This window comes from Haliotis asinina, chromosome 10 (genome assembly GCF_037392515.1).
Source record: "Haliotis asinina isolate JCU_RB_2024 chromosome 10, JCU_Hal_asi_v2, whole genome shotgun sequence".
NCBI classification, from domain to species: domain Eukaryota; kingdom Metazoa; phylum Mollusca; class Gastropoda; order Lepetellida; family Haliotidae; genus Haliotis; species Haliotis asinina.
In genome coordinates this window covers 29986151-30003814 of record NC_090289.1, presented here as the reverse complement: position 1 = coordinate 30003814, position 17664 = coordinate 29986151, and the positions used below count along the sequence as shown (strand labels likewise).

Genomic DNA, 17664 nt, shown 5'->3' with positions numbered 1-17664 from the left:
TTCAATGGAATTACATCTTTCATCACATGAAATCAATCTACAAATATGAGACAATGTTCTAAAGAATGTTAACGAGTACTTCCATTTCTTGAAAGAAAGATGGCACAGTAACACTTTTTTTCAGTGAGATTGACTGAGACAGAATAAGTGAGTGAGTTTAGATATACGCCGCACTCAGCAATATTCCAGGTTAAGGTGCCAGTCTGTAAATAATGGAGTCTGGACCAGACAATTAAGTGATCAACAGCATGAGTGTTGATCTAGGCAACTGGAATGCGAGGACACATGTCAGCCAAGTTTGCATGCTTGACCACTCGATTCCATTAGTCGTCTCTTATGACAAGCATGGGTTACTGAAGACCAATTCTAACCTGTGAAAATCCTGTTTTTTCAGCAAGACATGATAGGTGAAAAGCATGGCCTTTACTTCCACTGACATATCGATAAAAAAAAAAACATGGCCGGGAACAACATAAATAAGCTTCATAAATTCAACCTATGTAGAAAATCGAACCTGGATTTTTGCTGTGACAAGTGCATGTTTTAAATACAAGGCCACTTTTATCTCGGTGTGAAAGACACACGCAGAGCTTTAACAATCCATGCGATGCAACATGCCTTGTTTAGAAGGTGATCATATGATAGCTAGTATTATGATGAAATCAGAACCTAATTCAGAAAAGAAGACTGTAACTTACACATACATCAGTGCAAAGGTATGTGCAAATCAAGGATGAAATAAGGACGTATGGGAACTGAAGTGTTTAACTGGTATCTGAAAAATTGTAAAAATGTTAAACAAAGCAACTTGTGTTTTGACAATTAATCTACCCTCCCAAGAAGACCACAAGATCTGTAAATGCCAAAAGAAAACTGACTCTCTCAAGAAGCCAAATAAGCTAAAACAAACTGATACAATGAATAAATGAATGCAGTGTTCGCGAATACCGTCTGACCCTCTGACAAATCTGGCAGATTTTCCAGTGGTCAGATAGAAATCACCAACCCGCCAGCCCCAGTGTCTGACTCAATATTTCACAATGTCTTTGTGTGAAGTTGTTATTTGTGGCATGTGACACTTATTTGCTGTTTATAAATCTTATGTTTGTTATTATATAGTGTTTAAAATTTCAATATCGGTTATAAGAAATGTTAAATATATAATGTTTGTTTAACTTAATTCTGTAGGTCCGGTGACCTTTCTGTGGGTCAGACAGACATTTGAAACCCAAGGTCCTGTTACTTTGAAACACCATCGTGAATACTGTGAATGATGCCCATTCCAATGAGGCATGTTTTGCTTCATTGTTCTTCATTCTCCACAAAATAGGATACATAGTCTGGTAGTTCAATGGACAATACTGTACTTTTCCACAATCTGTTGACCTAATTTTTAACTTCAAGGGTCTTCATTTAAGCTGCACTTCAGAGACACAGAATAAATTCACTTTTCACAAATTCAACCATTCTTCATGGCAAAATCTTTACAATAGGCAACATAATTCCTGCACTTCAGAGACACAGAATAAATTCACTTTTCACAAATTCATCCATTCTTCATGGCAAAATCTTTACAATAGGCAACATAATTCATGAAAATACACATTCTTTGTTGTTGCCTTAGATTATTTGGTTGAAGTCACAGCTCCTTGTTAAACGTCATGACAGCAGGGTTAAATTTCTCACCTGAATCCAAAATAAAATACATTAGGTATCCAAACCTGATAATCTGTTCCTTAAAAAGTTATGTCCGATGGCTTTGTTTCAGGGCCATGCTGATTCCAAATTTATCTGTCTTCAGAAGATCTCTTAATCTTGGAAGATTTTTCCTCGGTATTATAACATAATTTCCACACTTCCCACCATTTGCCTCAAGGATTTTCAGCATCTTCTCTGGTGGATGCTTCTGATAAACAACGACGTAGTTACGTTTATCACGAGTTTTCTTGTTTGTGCTGTAAACACCAAGACTGTTGGCAGTAATCTTGATCTGCCTTTGATCTCCCAAAGGAAACCCAGGACCAAAAATGAGTTCCTCCAAAGTTTCTGTTTCTGCATGCTCTTCAATCATCTGCTCTACCACTTTTTTCACCCACTTGTTGACTGGGAGTGTCGACAATGGTGTGTTACTATTACCTACAAACCTGTCCGACACACCGTCTGTATGCTTTACACTCGAGACTGACTGACTTGAGGATGGGGCATCCTTTTCTACATCCTCCTGATCTCCACCCATGACTTCCTCCTTGACAGTTGTCTTTGACTGCGGGTATCCGACAGAGTAATTGATGTAGATGGTGTCGTCTGTACCTGGGTTGTCACTCTCAGCCTTCATTTTATCTGCTTTTTGTTTGATTGACTCATATGTGTGCCAGGACTTCGAATCATCTGCCTCACTGAAAAACTGAAACCATATACCATCAACTATAGTTACAGCAAATTCAAAGGGACCATATCTTCATAAATTTCTAAAAATTATTTCAGTCTCATCTGTGTTCGCGAATAGCGTCTGACCCTCCGAAAAATCTGTCAGAATCACCCAAGGTCTGGTGGAAGTCTACAACCTGTCGCTTCCAGTGTCCAATTGTTTATTTCCCATTGACTTTGACTGGAGTTGTTAAATGTGACACATCACACGTTTTCTGTATATAGACTTTATGTCTGTTAATACTTTCAGTGACGATCATAAGAAATGTTAAATTTGAAATATGTGTTTTTATTGTGCATGTCCTGTGAATTTTCAGTGGGTCAGACAGACATCTGTAACTTAATGGATCCAATGCCCTGTTCCTTTGACAAAAAACATTCGTGAACACTGTCTCATACTAGAAATCTCTTATTCTCTTATGGCTTTGGATTTGTGTGGCTAAATCAAACGTAATATTAACCTATTTCAAGAACAATAGTGTTCCCCCTAGGCACATTTAGAGAGGCGCAGCGCCCTGCCATTTGACTTTTGCGCCCTGCCCTTTTTCGCCTCAGTTACAGTCATTTACTATGACGAGTGTGTATTTTGAAAATTTGAAATGCTTTTTTCAAATTCTAATCTTAAAATACAAATGAGAAGAGTAAAAACAAACTTTAGGATTGAAATTAAAAGACAATTTGACTTCTTATACATTTTTTTTTTTTTTTTCAATAATCCTCACCAACACGCCCTTAGAGGTTATGAAGTGCCGTTTTCCATATTAGAGCTTAATTCAACAATAACTATATCTATATGTATTGACATCTAGAAATATCAAATGCACATTGGTCATTTTTTTATCAGGCCTGTAAGGCTTATCAGTAAGTAAAGGCAGACAATTTTCAACAGAGAGAGGTTTAAAGATATGTCCATTATGAAATTCACTTCACATCTGTATGCCCACATTACTGCTCATTTAAGAAAACAATATATATCTCCCAGATAATTGTCTGTTAAAATGTCCTTAAACTGCCTTTGTGTCCATTCTATCCTCCAAAAATGAAAATGTAGTATGTAACCTATCTTACCTGAACTGTTACTTGTTTAGTGAAATGCCTTTTACATATGCTGGATGAATACTCCTATAAATTTGTATATGGGCTGGAGACCTTAAGTACAATAAACATCTTTAACTTTGACCTGACATTTACAGGACACAAATTCCTGTGTCCTATGCATATAAAAATTGACAACGGATGCAATGAAATAGATCAGTGTATCCATAGGGATGCAGAAAATGTCCAAATTCTTTGTTTTCTAAATGCTGATCAAATAACAACAAGTTATCAATGAGTCTGCTTTTAGTCGGGTTATGATGTCACTTGCAGTAATAATATCTGTGATCATGATACACAATACAATAACAATTACTGAATTGCAACAATATTATAACATAATATTAATAATAATGTTTAAGTGTCTAGGACCACCAATTCCTAGTTTGGGACCCCTGAAACTTAAAAGTATGAGTCCATAAAAACCTCAAATACAAAAATTGGTATGGTCTTAAGTCTGAATATTTTATATATAATTCATGTCACTGATGAGAGAGACTCATTTATGCATATATATAATTTAGATAGAAAATAACGATTCCTTTTAAGTTGATAAAGAGAACCAGTGAGAAGAGAGAATAGGACAAATCTAGACTTGCTTCATTTAGAACTTTAGCATTCTTGAAAGCGATAAACAATGGGGTTCAGGGATTGTGAGACAGACAAAGTTTTGACTACATGTGAACTAGTATTTGTTTCTAGTGAGGGAAGAACTGGAAGATGCAATAATCAACACATTTTCATCGCTGGAGTTTCTTAATGCCTCACTAAGAATAGCAAAGATGATTCCAATAATTCCAGTATAAAGAACACAAAGTCTCTATGTATCAAATGTTACATCAACATTTGGCTAACAAAGTTGCTTGTACCTTGATCACAGGTTGATGCTGATACAACTTGTAGAGGATTTTGGCAGCTGCTGCTGCTGATGCGTGAAAGCTGTTCTTGGCACTGGCCTCTGCCAGCTTTTCACCTTGCAGGAACAGCTCACACCTAAACAAGAAAACACAAATCATGACTGTCATCTTGAGCCAATAAATCTATCTCTATGTTACTGCTAATATTAGGTGACTAATTAAAGTTGTGTTTATTGTGCTACATTTTTCAGTTCAAAAGGAACATGTTGATTGTTTTTCAAATCATGCACTTGGAAATATACTCAGCAAAACTGAAAACTTGATACTGATAAATTTGGAACTTTTTCATTTTGTTTATTGGAATTAATTTACAAGAATATTAAACAGTAGTAAACAGTGTGAACGCATAATTGCTTGAAACTGTAAATTCATGTGCAAACCTGAGATGAAAGATGAAAAACAAAATGCATGTACGAAAAGAAAATTCATGGGGTCATTTTGGACATATTTGCTTAAACTTAGCACCCACATTGAATGTGAGCCGAAACAACAAATTATACAATATTTTTATCTTTGCCACACTTTTGAAATGTGTGGGGAGGCTTGATGCTGGTCAGTCTGAGGTCACTGTTGCATGAGCCTTTCTTTGCCCATGACAAACAGTCTCTTATCTTAGGAAGGAGTGAATCAAACAGGAACTGTTACCAACTAAAGAAGCTGGAAGCATCACATCTGACATCACTCCAGGAAGTTTAGGCAATATTATTATGTCATCTTCAAAACAGACTTGTTTCTGCAACTTCCATCAGTGCTAACATGTTTGGTGTCAGGAAAACTGCACAAACTATCAGAAGTCACTTGTGTGCTGCTGGACTTATGCAGTATGCAATAATGTATCAATTTTAACAGGTCTTCATCACTGCAACTAACTGGTGTGGGCCACAAGACACATTAGGTTCAATCAAAGACAGTGGAATTCAGTTGTTTTAACTGACGAATCTTGATTCACATTGAGACTTGCTGACTGCAGGGCTCTAGTTTACTGCAGGAGAGATCAACGTCACCTTACACAGCAATATTCCAGCTATTTGACAGTTTGCTAAGCATACATGGTATAAAGGACCTAGTTAACATGGTTACTCATCTTCTGACTAATACTTTATAAGCTGAAGAATCAACTGTTCTTTCACATTTAATATTATTTGTTTTCTAACTTACCGGCAAATGTCTGATGGAGACCAAAACTTCCGATACAAAGATGTGAAGTTTTTTACTGCAGATTCAGAAAGGATGTCATATGCCCTTTTCAAGCGGTTTGGTGACCACTTATCTTGCTCTATGATAATCATGTTCTGCCAATCTCTTGGAAACTCTCTGTAGTCTGGTACAGGCGGAAATATTATACTATTCTTTGTGCCCCTGATCTTTATTAAATTTGAATTGAAAAATATTTTGTTCCTTTTGCCCTTAAACACCTCACACACTTCAAAGACTCCCTGCACATCTTTTGAAGTCACTCTTGGGAATTCACTGACAATGGTGTCTGCAGTAGAGTTTGAAAGCACAGTAAAGGCTTCTCTGTATGCATTCACTTCGGCTGTGTCACAATTGGAACCTTCAGCTGAGCAGATATAGATGCAGTTGAGGTAAAGATCACATTCAAGAACGGACGATTTCTTGAAGATACACGTCAGAAGCAAGTTGGCCTTTTTGTAAGCCATGACGAGTTCATCAACAAAGTCACTTTCTTCTGGTATTTTTTTCACCAGGCTGATGAGCTTGTCAAGCTTCTGTTCAGTGTCTGCACTTGGCCTGTTGATATGCTTTTGGGTCAGGACATCATGTGCTGAAAGAAAGTAATTGTACTTATCTTCTGCAGCACCACCAATCACAACTGACATAGGACTTTTCGTGAGAAAATCTACTGCTTTAGCATATGTCCTACGCTTGACTTGCTTTGGTTCTTGTCCAGTAACAGTAGCAATTAGGTGGCCATCAAGGGTGAAAGTTCCCTTACAAAATGGGGCTCCCTCTGGAACTTCTACTGATTCTTCTTTGTATTCCTGGTGCAGCTGACATGCTGAGGCATCAACAGCATTGTTCAACTCTACATCAGGGTTATCGTCTCTATTCCTTGAATCGTTCAGATAGTTTATCAGTTTCTTCAACTTGCCACACAGGTCAAGGCTTTCCACTTTCTCAGCACCTTCATTAATGAAGAAAAGGATTAAACACATACTCAAAAATTTGGGGTGAGAAAGCACATGTGAGAGCTTGCAGAAAAACTTTAAGTAATGAGCAGTCTAAGTAATAAGCAGTCTAAGTAAACTTAGTGTCAGTGTATTTTGTTACACTCCACCACTGAGTCTAACAAAACCCAGTAGAAGGTCGCGTTAGGTAACCTTTGGGCGACAAATGGCCGTCCAATCAAGTCCAATTATTAGCCTCATGTGCTTCTAAACATGGTAAATATATATTATAAATACAAAATATATATAACACACTTGCCAAAGGTTCACAAATACATATTTTCATAATGATAAAGACACAGTATCATGTTGTAGAATGTAAGGGTTAGTAATAAAGGTAATACCACGGTAGTTACAAACCCTTACATTCTACATGATACTGTGTCTTTCTTAAACCAATGTAATGAAGAAAAATGGCATCACAGTATATTTTGTCACTAACAGGGACTCAGCAGTATCCTCTCATAAAATGATAAATTGCTGAGTGAGTGAGTTTAGTTCTATGCCTCTTTTAGTTTTACCAATATTCCATCAATATGACAGCACAAGACACCAGAAATGGGCTTCACCCATGTATGAAACAAACCAAAAATCCAGTTGGACGGGTCTGATTTCATACACTTGCTTCACAGATGGTACCCATGTAAGGATTCGAACATGGATCATCAGCATGAGTGCTTTATTCACTGGGCTGAAACACTGCCCATCTAGAACACTGAGACCCATCTGTGACATGATATTCATGTACCTTGATGCTATTTTCTGCGTTACAAGCTCCCATGCCTTAAACAAAATGGAAATAAGAGTTCACTCCAGGGAAACACTTACCTTCAACTGGTTTACTTTGACTTTGAGTCTTACTGCCAGTGTCTGTTTTACTTGAGGTGCCTTGCCTTTCCAACTTTCTCATTTTATTTGAACTGCTGGTGTCTGTCTTCTCGACTGAGTCATGTCTACTACTCCCTCTCTTTCTCCCTTCATTCCGTGAATGGTCAGACTTCTGTCTTGTTCTCTCCCTATCATATCCTCGTTTCATTTGGCTCGATGTGCTACTGCCTTCATGAAACCTGTTGCGTCTTGTCTCAGAGAATGGTCTTCCAGATGACCTACTGCTTTCACTCCTTTTGTCATTCTTAGGATGCCTACTACTTTCACTAAAAATATTCCTTCCCTTAGCAACACGATCAGAACTGTCAGTATTTCTCTCCCTCCTTCTGTTGCTGACTCTCTCACTGCTTCTTGATCTCCTTGGAGAAAGTCTGAGGCCTTCACTTCGACTCCCACTCAATCTCGCTCTTTCCGTTTCCATTAAAATGGAGGTTCTGATACCATGTACATTAAATATGTCACTTTCAGGTCCCATAATTAGATCTGTGGGATAACTTTGATTTACACGGTTTAGCAAATCTCTGACATCATTATTTAAGGCCATGCTTTCTAACCCCATTGGGAACAAAGAACTACTTCTATTTTCACGGATTCTGCTTCTGTGAATTTCCAATCGAGAATCTGTAGCCAAACCTCTTGATTCCAGACCAAATCTGTTTATGTCAGATTCCTTCATTAGATTTGTGGGACAAATTTGGTTTTCACTGTTCATCCAACCTCTGCCATCTTTATTCAACACCATGCTTTGTTCTACCATTGGAAACATCTTACTTCTGCTGTCAAGGATCAGGTGTCTGTCAATTTCCAGTTCAGAAGTTGGAGCAAAACCTCTTGATTCCTGGCCAAATCTGTTTATGTCAGGTTCCTTCATTAGATTTGTGAGATAAGTTTGATTTTCACGGTTTATCCAACCTCTGCCATCTTTGTTCAGTACCATGCTATGTTCTTCCATGGGATACATCTTACTTCTGCTGTCAAGGATTCTGCTTCTGTCAATTTCCAATTCAGAAGTTGGAGCATAACCTCTTGATTCCTGGCCAAATCTGCTCCTGTCTATTTCATTCCCAGAATGTGAAGTAAAATCTCTAGATGTCCTGTCAAATCTGTTTTCGTGAATTTTCATTCCAGAATTTCTCATAAAATCTTGTCTTGATTCCAGATCAAATCTGCTGTTGCCTGTGTTCACACCTGGAGGGCCCATCCAACTCTGCTTGTTAGTCAAACTGTTACTTTCCACCTCCATCCCAAGGCCAGTGGTCCCATTCCTGCCACTGCTCATTCTAGTTCTATCTGTTTCCATGTTACCTCTGCCAGTCAAATAACCCCGACCTTGATCTAATCCAAATGACTCGTCCCTGAAGGAAGACCTCAATCCATGACTTGCTGTCTCACCAAAACCGCCTGACCTGCCACGACCATCTGTTGCAGAGGACTTCATTAAATCAAATCCAGTAGTCTGACTAAACTGTTTCTGATTATCATCATGACCCCTATTATTAACAAATTCCCCTGTGATCCCTTTTCCTGCTGAACTCATGTGTGATATAGGGTGCCCCCAAGCATTCAAAGTAGGTGCTTCTGGAAGCTTCTCGAAACCTAACATATATCCCTCTCTATATTTGCCTGTGCTGCTTGTCATCGTCCTGTTGCCATGTGAGAACTTTGATGGACTGTCAATATCACTGCTCCGTACAGAGCTTGCTTGAGGTTTGCTATCTTGCTCTTCTGTGTTCCTGCCAGTATAGTCAAACTGACACTTTGTGTACATGATGGATCTTGGAATTCACCTGATGAAAGGAAACAATGGATAAGTATAGCTTTATGGTAAATGGAATGCTGCATTTTCTAATCCATTGAGCATCTTTAACATTAAGTGTGGTAGTGATTGGAGAAAATGAAGTTCTAATATTTGAGAAAGACAGTATCATCAAAAATGTTAAGAATCTGTCTGCAGAATGTTTTTCATTTGTTGTTATTTAAACTTTAACACAGTACTGAGCAATACTGCATCTGTATGATACTTGTCTAAGAGACAAAAAATGGGATAGGGTCATTGGGTCCACTGACTTCTTCTAGGCATGACACGGTAGACTGATGCTCATTATGTTGACCACTGGACTGTCCTGACTTTCTTGTTCACACATAGCTCTAATATTGCAGAACGTAGCACTTAACAACAAACCAACCAAACAAATCAATCACTTTACGGAAAAGACATTCTCTTGGGCTACACAAAATGTGGAGAGTACGCAAACTAGAAATGAGCCATGCGTTATTTTCGAAGTCCAAAGCGATTTATTTGGAACAGGCCATGCCATTCTAAAATTAAACTTAGTTTCATTATAAATAATAACTTAATTACTGAAACTATTAAGGATGTAGCTACAACAGAGTCTCACTATCACTATAAAAAGAAACAGGTAAGAGGGGTCTTCTCAAATGGTGTGTCACAGACGATGCTCGGGGTTGGGCTGGGAGATATCAGCTGAGATAAGATAATCCTTTAGGGAATTAAACTGGAGAAGCAAATGGTATGTCATAACAGTTTACAAACAATATCCAGTCCTGCTGATCATTGGGTGGTCATGCCACCTACATACTTTGAGACATTTAACAAATGTTTAATAAGATTTCCTGATTTAAGCTTTTAGGTGGGTATCATACACTTTTAAGTATCTCAAAATAACCTTAATGAAAAAAAATCAACAGCACACATAGAAAGGCTTGAAATATCTTAGAACTGACCCCTTCTGTCTGTTGGCAGCATGTGAATTTCATGCCAGGTGAGTTGACTGTCAGTTGTCATACCTGGCTGAGCGACCTTATTGCCACCTATAGCCTGATCTATTGTTTCCAGCAGTTAGTTGTATTTTTTGCACGAGTAAAACATGCTTTTCTGGATATCATTTTACATATCCCACTGAATGCCTAGTTAGGCCAAACTGGGATGTTTTGACATATATCCCATTTGGAATTGTCCAAAGTTAAGGGATACAGAGAAGCAGCCCCAAAACATTTTTTTTCCATTTCTGACAGTAATATAGCTGATAACCGCAGCACCCCAACAGGGTCTAGAATTGATTGATTTACATTAAAATCCATGGATTTTCGCGCATTCACAGGAAATTGCCATCCCTGACAGTTACATTCAAGTGGATTTGACTCTAAATCGGATACTTAAGGTAAATATCTTTATATGCTCAATATAAACTGATTCACGAATCATATTTTTCCCCAACAATATCTTCTGCATGTTCAAATCAAACCAAATTAATTATAAAGGTACCTGAAAAACACAGGCTCCTTTTATCACTGAGTCTTTCAATCAGTTTATTGTTTGATGATGGTTGACACGCTCAGCAATATTCCAGCTATATGATGGCAGTTTGAAGATCATTTAGTCTGAATAAAACAATCCAGTGTTTGACAGCATGAGTATGTTCTATACAATTCAGTTTAGACCTGGATATCAATACAGATCATAAAGATTGATAACCGTTAACTCAATATTGACTAATTATTGATAGAAATCACAGAAGTTGCTTTGAGCAAAAATGCAAAAGAATGCCTGAAAGAAATGAATATATTTCACCCTTCTGGTGACTGCTGGCATGTTTATCAATGGATACAAACAAATCAGCATAGTGAGTATAATTTAGGAACAGCCAATGATTAAAAGCTAAACTTTACGTATTGTGTCAATAACATTTTTCCATCACAAAGTTTATGTACGATATTATCGATGATACTATTTTCATATCAAAAACAGTGTTGGGAATCAGTTAAAATCTCATAATTGATGACTGACGTTAAAATCTCATAATTGATGAATCATCGAAAATAATGATCCAATCAGGTGTCTAAGTGGGGAAGCTGAGCATACCAATCACAACTAACTTTCTCTTCTTAAATTATCAAACCGATTAAACTTTGATACACAAATGATGCAGAGTACTGTGCTGAAAGACGTAGAAGGAGTTCTTGGGTGTATTATTTTAAAGTTTCAGACCTGTCAATTTGTCTGTATGGTTTCTCCCAAAATTTGAGTCCCACTGCGACCAAACCGTCTTGGCTGTGACCGCTATCTTTGTTGACACTGCCAAGCTTGGTTCTAACAGTGGCTTAGCTGACTGGCTACTGTAACAATGCAGAGCCAGCAAAGGGAAGTAATAGACTTATCGGACTGACCCATAGATGCATCCACTGGATTATCTAGGGTACCCTTATGTCATGGGTTTCTATGGTATTAAGAAATTTACACCTATGAATACAATCACTGACATTGTCAAGTCACATAAACATAACCACAAGTTAGATGTCATTCCTTTGTATCATTTAATGTCAATAAAACACTTTTGTCATTCTGAAATGCATCATTGTCCATACTGGATGACAGGCGGCCACTGTGAACAAATACTAGTGATGTCATATGTTTCCACTGTATCCCTTACAGATCAACTTATGGGTGCACAGCACATGTCACAATCTCAAACGTTATGAACAGCCAATCTGAAAGTGTCAAAGTGGGTTTACAGGAATAATGAAGTTGATAAATTGTAATACAATCAATGATTTTAGAATTAACATTCTTCAGCATTAATTTCCAGTTCACAAACTATGTAGAGTTGACCAGTGTAATACATGAAATGGAGCATAAAAAACAACTTAAGAGATGATTCTATCGTGCTTCCATAAGTTAAACAAATAGAGCAGGGATTCCCCCTTATGTCACATGATTATTTTTACTGATCACATCAGCTGGCAGACGAGTGATGTTTGGAAACCTCTGAAGCTGAATAAGTTTAATGAAAATGTTTGTAAAAATCACACGGAAAGAGTATTACATGCTTGACATAAAGTTCCACATATAGTGGCGATTTATCATAACGTATAGTCTGAAGATATCGAAGGTGTTCAGACTATGGACTCATCCCTGTTTAGAGTGCCAGGTACGTCTCTGTATTTTGACTTTCAACCTGGTAAACTTCTGTATACAAGCTCGCACCTGCCTTCAACGACCCCTTAACTCCCTGGATGCCGAGTTTTTTTTCAGGCGCACATTTTCGTAAGGTTTAAAAAGTGAACGATGTGCGAGATTTGCGCTAGCGTGGTACTGGATCTGCATACGGCTATAAAATTGCACAGAAATGTAGAATATTTAATTTCCTATCAGTTGGTATAAATATAACTGCAAGTACCTCAGGGGTTTGAGAAACAGACACTGCTAAATGTTGTCCAAAACTTTTGTGTGCGTTAAAAAACAGTACATTTCTCCATGTTTTATCGTGCACCCACAAAAGCACTCTGTTACCATTTTTTTAATTTGGCATCTTTACGGAAAGTGTGAGCGAAGATAATGCAGCTTGATATCTGAACGACATAAGTGTATATGAAATGGATGTATGTGCTAATGCATAACGTCATACTCACAAAATCAAAAATGACCCGCAATAAATGTCAAAAATCGATTTTCTTCTATGACGTCAAACGTCGACAGAGAGGTCATGCACGTATAAAGATAAGGGGGCATAACTCAGCTATGGTTAACATTAGGCCAATGTAACTCAGATCACATGGAGAGAATTTGCTGTGGATACGGACAGTATATTTCCGTTATGTTTTGTTCACAGTGAACCAAACTATTCCAATACAAAGTTCCCCAATGTGAGAGGATACCTTTTGGTAGTTTCACAATTTGTAAGAAAAGATGCCAGTGTACTACGTGAAAAAGCAGGTAATAGCGATTTGGATGTCCCTGTCCGATACATATTTTAGTTCTTAGATTCCCATACTCTCCTGTTTGTGTAGATGTATTTTTATTAATTTTGCATCATTATTAGCGGAGTAGCAGCCACATTTTCAAATGTAATGAAATAACTGAAAATAATACGACATTTTAGTCGTCGTCTCGGCATGTTTTGTGCATTCAGAAAAAGACGACTCTGGTTGCTGATTGGTATATATCTGAAATAAATTCCACTCAATGTGTAGAAGATCTCGGCTTCTGTGTCAGAATTCAAGACTTTTTAACCAAAATATGAAATGAATGGTTTTAGCACTGAAATTGGGTCCTGAATATATCAACAATTACACGGTTTTACTACATATCTTATTGTGAGCGACACGCGCACCTGTCTAGCATCAATTTAGCGTAAATCACAATTTCACGACACCTGAATATTCATTGAGTATTCATTTAGGAAATAGACTTTTCTTCTTATGATTATGAAATCATTTCACTTCATAAGTATGCAATGAAAGGTACAAAGAGATCGCTTTTTCAGTACAGAAGTATTAGAAAATGGGCGTAAGGCTTGTCCAAATTAAGACATGACCTGGTTTATATATTTTTATAAATATTGTTTGAGTTAGATATTCTGCCATCAGATATATTTTAATCAAATTTGAATTGACTTTGTTATTGAAAAAAATGATAATGAATCATGAAACAATTTTGACAACCCCCCCCCCCCCCCCCGGTCAATCAATATGCATAATTGTTTTGTCTATAAAAACGACACAAACCAATATAATGAACAAGACAATTTCTTTAAATAGTAGTATGTGTGCCCCTACATTTCATAAAATATTATTTTATAAATAATATTATCAGCTTTACTTATAAGTTGGAATTAAATCGTTGCTTATTAACCTGTCCATATAACACTGCAATATTTGTCCCAAAGTATTGAATATTGTACATCACGGGAACTAAAGCAGATGTTGCAGTTATGGCTATTTGTGATCTTCCAACACTTGTGTAGAGGTTTAAAATGTGGTATAGTACACTTACTGAGTCAATTTCCCATGTAAATATTATTCAAACAATCAAAAGCTTTCAAAGAATAAAATGCATGCCTTAGTTATATCCACATATGATATGGTGTTGAACATGAATATATGTAGATACTGAAATGAGTTTCATGAAAAAATATCGGAACGATACGGAAAATATACATCACAATACTAAAAGTGCAATCGGAATGGTATGGGCATTGTGTTTACTCTTGTTCAACCGACCTTCACCTCAAAGAAATTGCCTAATATGTGCAACAATGTTGACGTGTGACATCACTACCGACGACCAATTTCTTTCAAAATGGCGGCTTCGCTGACAAGGGTACACAGGATTTTGCGAGGACGTTTTCATTGATTCAGGGATCTTTTGTACATAAATGTGAGATGTAAGTAATCAGAATTATTCTGACTATCTGTGTATTGTTATATGTTTTTATCGTTTACATTGTAAATGACAGAAGAAGCCAGTAATGCTGATAAGTACTGTTGTCGTTCTGCGTGATTTTGCGTCAGTCATGGCGTCACGCTGCACTAAAAGTTTGACAGTTTCTTATGAATTACCAAATTATTTCATTGTATCTATTTTCAATTTGCTATTTTTTGCTACGATACTCTTCCCCTGAATATACTAAGCGTATTGAGCCATTGTAAGCAATGATTAGACGGCTGGATGTTGCAATATTACCGAAAATGCTACGTAGTGTAAAATTGGATTTTTTTCTTTGTGTACATTTCAAACAAGCGCTGTTTTCGAGCACAGCGTTCGTTTTCATACCAATTATCTTTCGTTTCGTTTTACCTAGACAGTTGGTATTGGTGACAAAGACCATTTGTAATTTGAATCTAAGATGTGTGGGGAATTCAATGATGCATTTGTCTCAGGTGGCTATGAAATATACGTGATGTTATAGGCGTCTCAATATACTGGCCTTCTCGAAACGTGATTTTGTAAACACTAACCAATATGGCGGAAAGCGCACTTCGCCGTTCGTGTAAGTGTATTTTCGAAAACATCCCAACCAATTCTGGGTTCATCGGCAACGTTTCAGAATTATCATTACTGGTTACATGTAAACTTGATATCAGTGATCATTAATATGCTATTTTTGAAATTCAATACTCCCACCAATTATCCGATTTTCACATTTCAAAACATACTGCAAATAACGCTGTGAATCTCGATTTTGTACAGTTTGAAAAATGACGACATTTACGATGAAACCTATTTTGAAAAGCAATTTTAAGCACTTTAGCTTGGTCTGAGATAATAGTGGTTGGTATCAAGAAACAGGGAATTTTCCGCAGAATCCACAACTGCAAAGTGTTTATATATGCGTGGTATATTTAGAATTTTATTATACTTCAAAGTGAGGGATGTAGAGGGAGGACATATATGTCCCTGTGGCATCCAGGGGGTTAAACTTTACAGATCATGATTTCTTAAGAAACTGAAATTAGAATGGATTAGAAATGGCTCCTATGAAAGATCTTGTTTCTGTCATCCTTAATGCTGTTCCATCCGTTTGTGAATTGATGAAATGCGGTATTGGTGTTCCTTATATAGATCTATATCAAACAAAATATATGGAACATCAAGTTAACACTGGAAGTATAATAAAAGCGACATTGATCAATTTTAATCCGACTTCATAGCTGTTGATTTAGATTGCCCGCCAGTAAGCTGTTGTTGTTATTGTCATTGTGCACTATACTATATACAGAAAAGTAAAACAATACACACCTTTTGGCTTAAGGAGTAACAACTCAGAAATCAGCGGGTAGAATCAAACCATAAGGCGCGTCTCCATGTTGCAGCTGCAGCATTCTGCATTATCTCCCCGGAATCACACTTCTACCCAGAGTTCCATGCGGTCAGTAAGCTGGGCCCTGTCTCGCGAACGTGAGCACGCTCGCAAAGAGATCTTAGGCTTGCGGGAGTTTTGTGAAACGAGCCCCGGGAAAGTGGATCCCGTCTTGCATATTGCAACATGCACAAGTTTTCATAGATCGGTACCTATGTTTCCTCTGCACATTCTACTCAAAAACAGACAGAGGCTCAGCACACGCTAATCAGCAGTCCCAGCGTATCGCGCTATAATGAGTCTCATCGGTAGCTTTACTCCCGATTCTCATTATAACGCTGTCTTTCCGATCAAGCACGCACTCATGGGTCCTTAGGGTTAGGGACCCCCCCCCCCCCCCCCGGGTCAAACACGCACTCATGGGTCCTTAGGGTTAGGGACCCCCCCCTGGGTCAAACACCCCCTCATGGGTCCTTAGGGTTAGGGACACCCCCCCCCCCCCCCGGTCAAACACGCACTCATGGGTCCTTAGGGTTAGGGACCCCCCCCTGGGTCAAACACGCACTCATGGGTCCTTAGGGTTAGCAAGCTTTAGGGGTAGGGTTGGCTTACAGTAACACGTTTCGTCCCACCAGGACTCATCAGTGCAGCTTGGTTTCCCTAAGGAAACTGCAGACACGTTTCGTGCTGTCTTGGCTGTTTGGGTTTTGGGTTTTGCCGAAACACGTCGGAAGATCCTCAGTTCTTCACTTTGAGGGGTTGGCGTTCCAAGCTGGGCTTGGTCTCCAGTCTCTCAACGACACGATCCATGTTCGGAGTGTACACTTTCTTCACTGCTTCCAGAAAGGCGAGATATTACGAAAGCCTAATGCTGCCACTTTTGTAGCATAAGATATTTTTTTTCAAAGACAATTCTCGTTACTTCCATTATTTACTCGTTGCTTCGAGTATTTTCTCGTTATTTCAATTATTTTCTCGTAACTTCGAGTATTTTCTCGCTATTTCAAATATTTTTTCGTTGCTTCGATTAATTTCTCGTTACTTCGAGAATTTTCTCGTTACTTCAAGTTTCTTTCAAAAACTTGAAATTTCGAGTATTTTCTCGTTGCTTCAAGTTTCAGTCAAAAACTTGAAATTTCGAGTATTTTCTCGTTGCTTCAAGTTTCTTTCAAAAACTTGAAATTTCGAATATTTACTCGTTGCTTCAAGTTTCAGTCAAAAACTTGAAATTTCGTGTATTTTCTCGTTGCTTCAAGTTTCTTTCAAAAACTTGAAATTTCGAATATTTACTCGTTGCTACAAGTTTCTTTCAAAAACTTGAAATTTCGAGTATTTTCTCGTTGCTTCAAGTTTCTTTCAAAAACTTGAAATTTCGAATATTTTCTCGTTGCTTCGATTCCTTTTTCTTAATTTCTAAGTCTGATGGAGGTAGCATGTATATTTTAGGAGATCTGCTCCGAGCAAGATGACATCCTCATAGTCAGAGCCTAAGTCACATGTCCATGGATACAGCAAAAAAATAAAATTCATATCTGAGTATAACCATCA

The 17664-nt window shown here is 37.7% G+C and overlaps 1 protein-coding gene across 1 annotated transcript; it reads right to left on the bottom strand.

Moving 5' to 3' along the window:
- LOC137297700 (uncharacterized) lies at window positions 1-16146 on the bottom strand. The gene is made up of 5 exons (XM_067829623.1): window positions 16056-16146; window positions 7457-9303; window positions 5598-6585; window positions 4392-4515; window positions 1-2404 (listed from the first exon to the last, which is right to left on the bottom strand). Exons 2-5 carry the CDS (start codon window positions 9282-9284, stop codon window positions 1745-1747), a joined length of 3600 nt encoding a protein of 1199 aa, XP_067685724.1. The 5' UTR covers window positions 9285-9303; window positions 16056-16146; the 3' UTR covers window positions 1-1744.
- Window positions 16147-17664: the final 1518 nt, after the last annotated feature.

Bases quoted from the DNA above. Each gene is read 5' to 3' on its own strand.
- LOC137297700 (XM_067829623.1), bottom strand. From the start codon at position 9,284: ATGTACACAAAGTGTCAGTTTGACTATACTGGCAGGAACACAGAAGAG. The intron at 4,516-5,597 runs GTAAGTTAGAAA...TTTCTTGTTTAG, and splicing joins TCTCCATCAGACATTTGCCG to GTGTGAGCTGTTCCTGCAAG. The intron at 2,405-4,391 runs GTACAAGCAACT...ATATGGTTTCAG, and splicing joins AGCATCAACCTGTGATCAAG to TTTTTCAGTGAGGCAGATGA.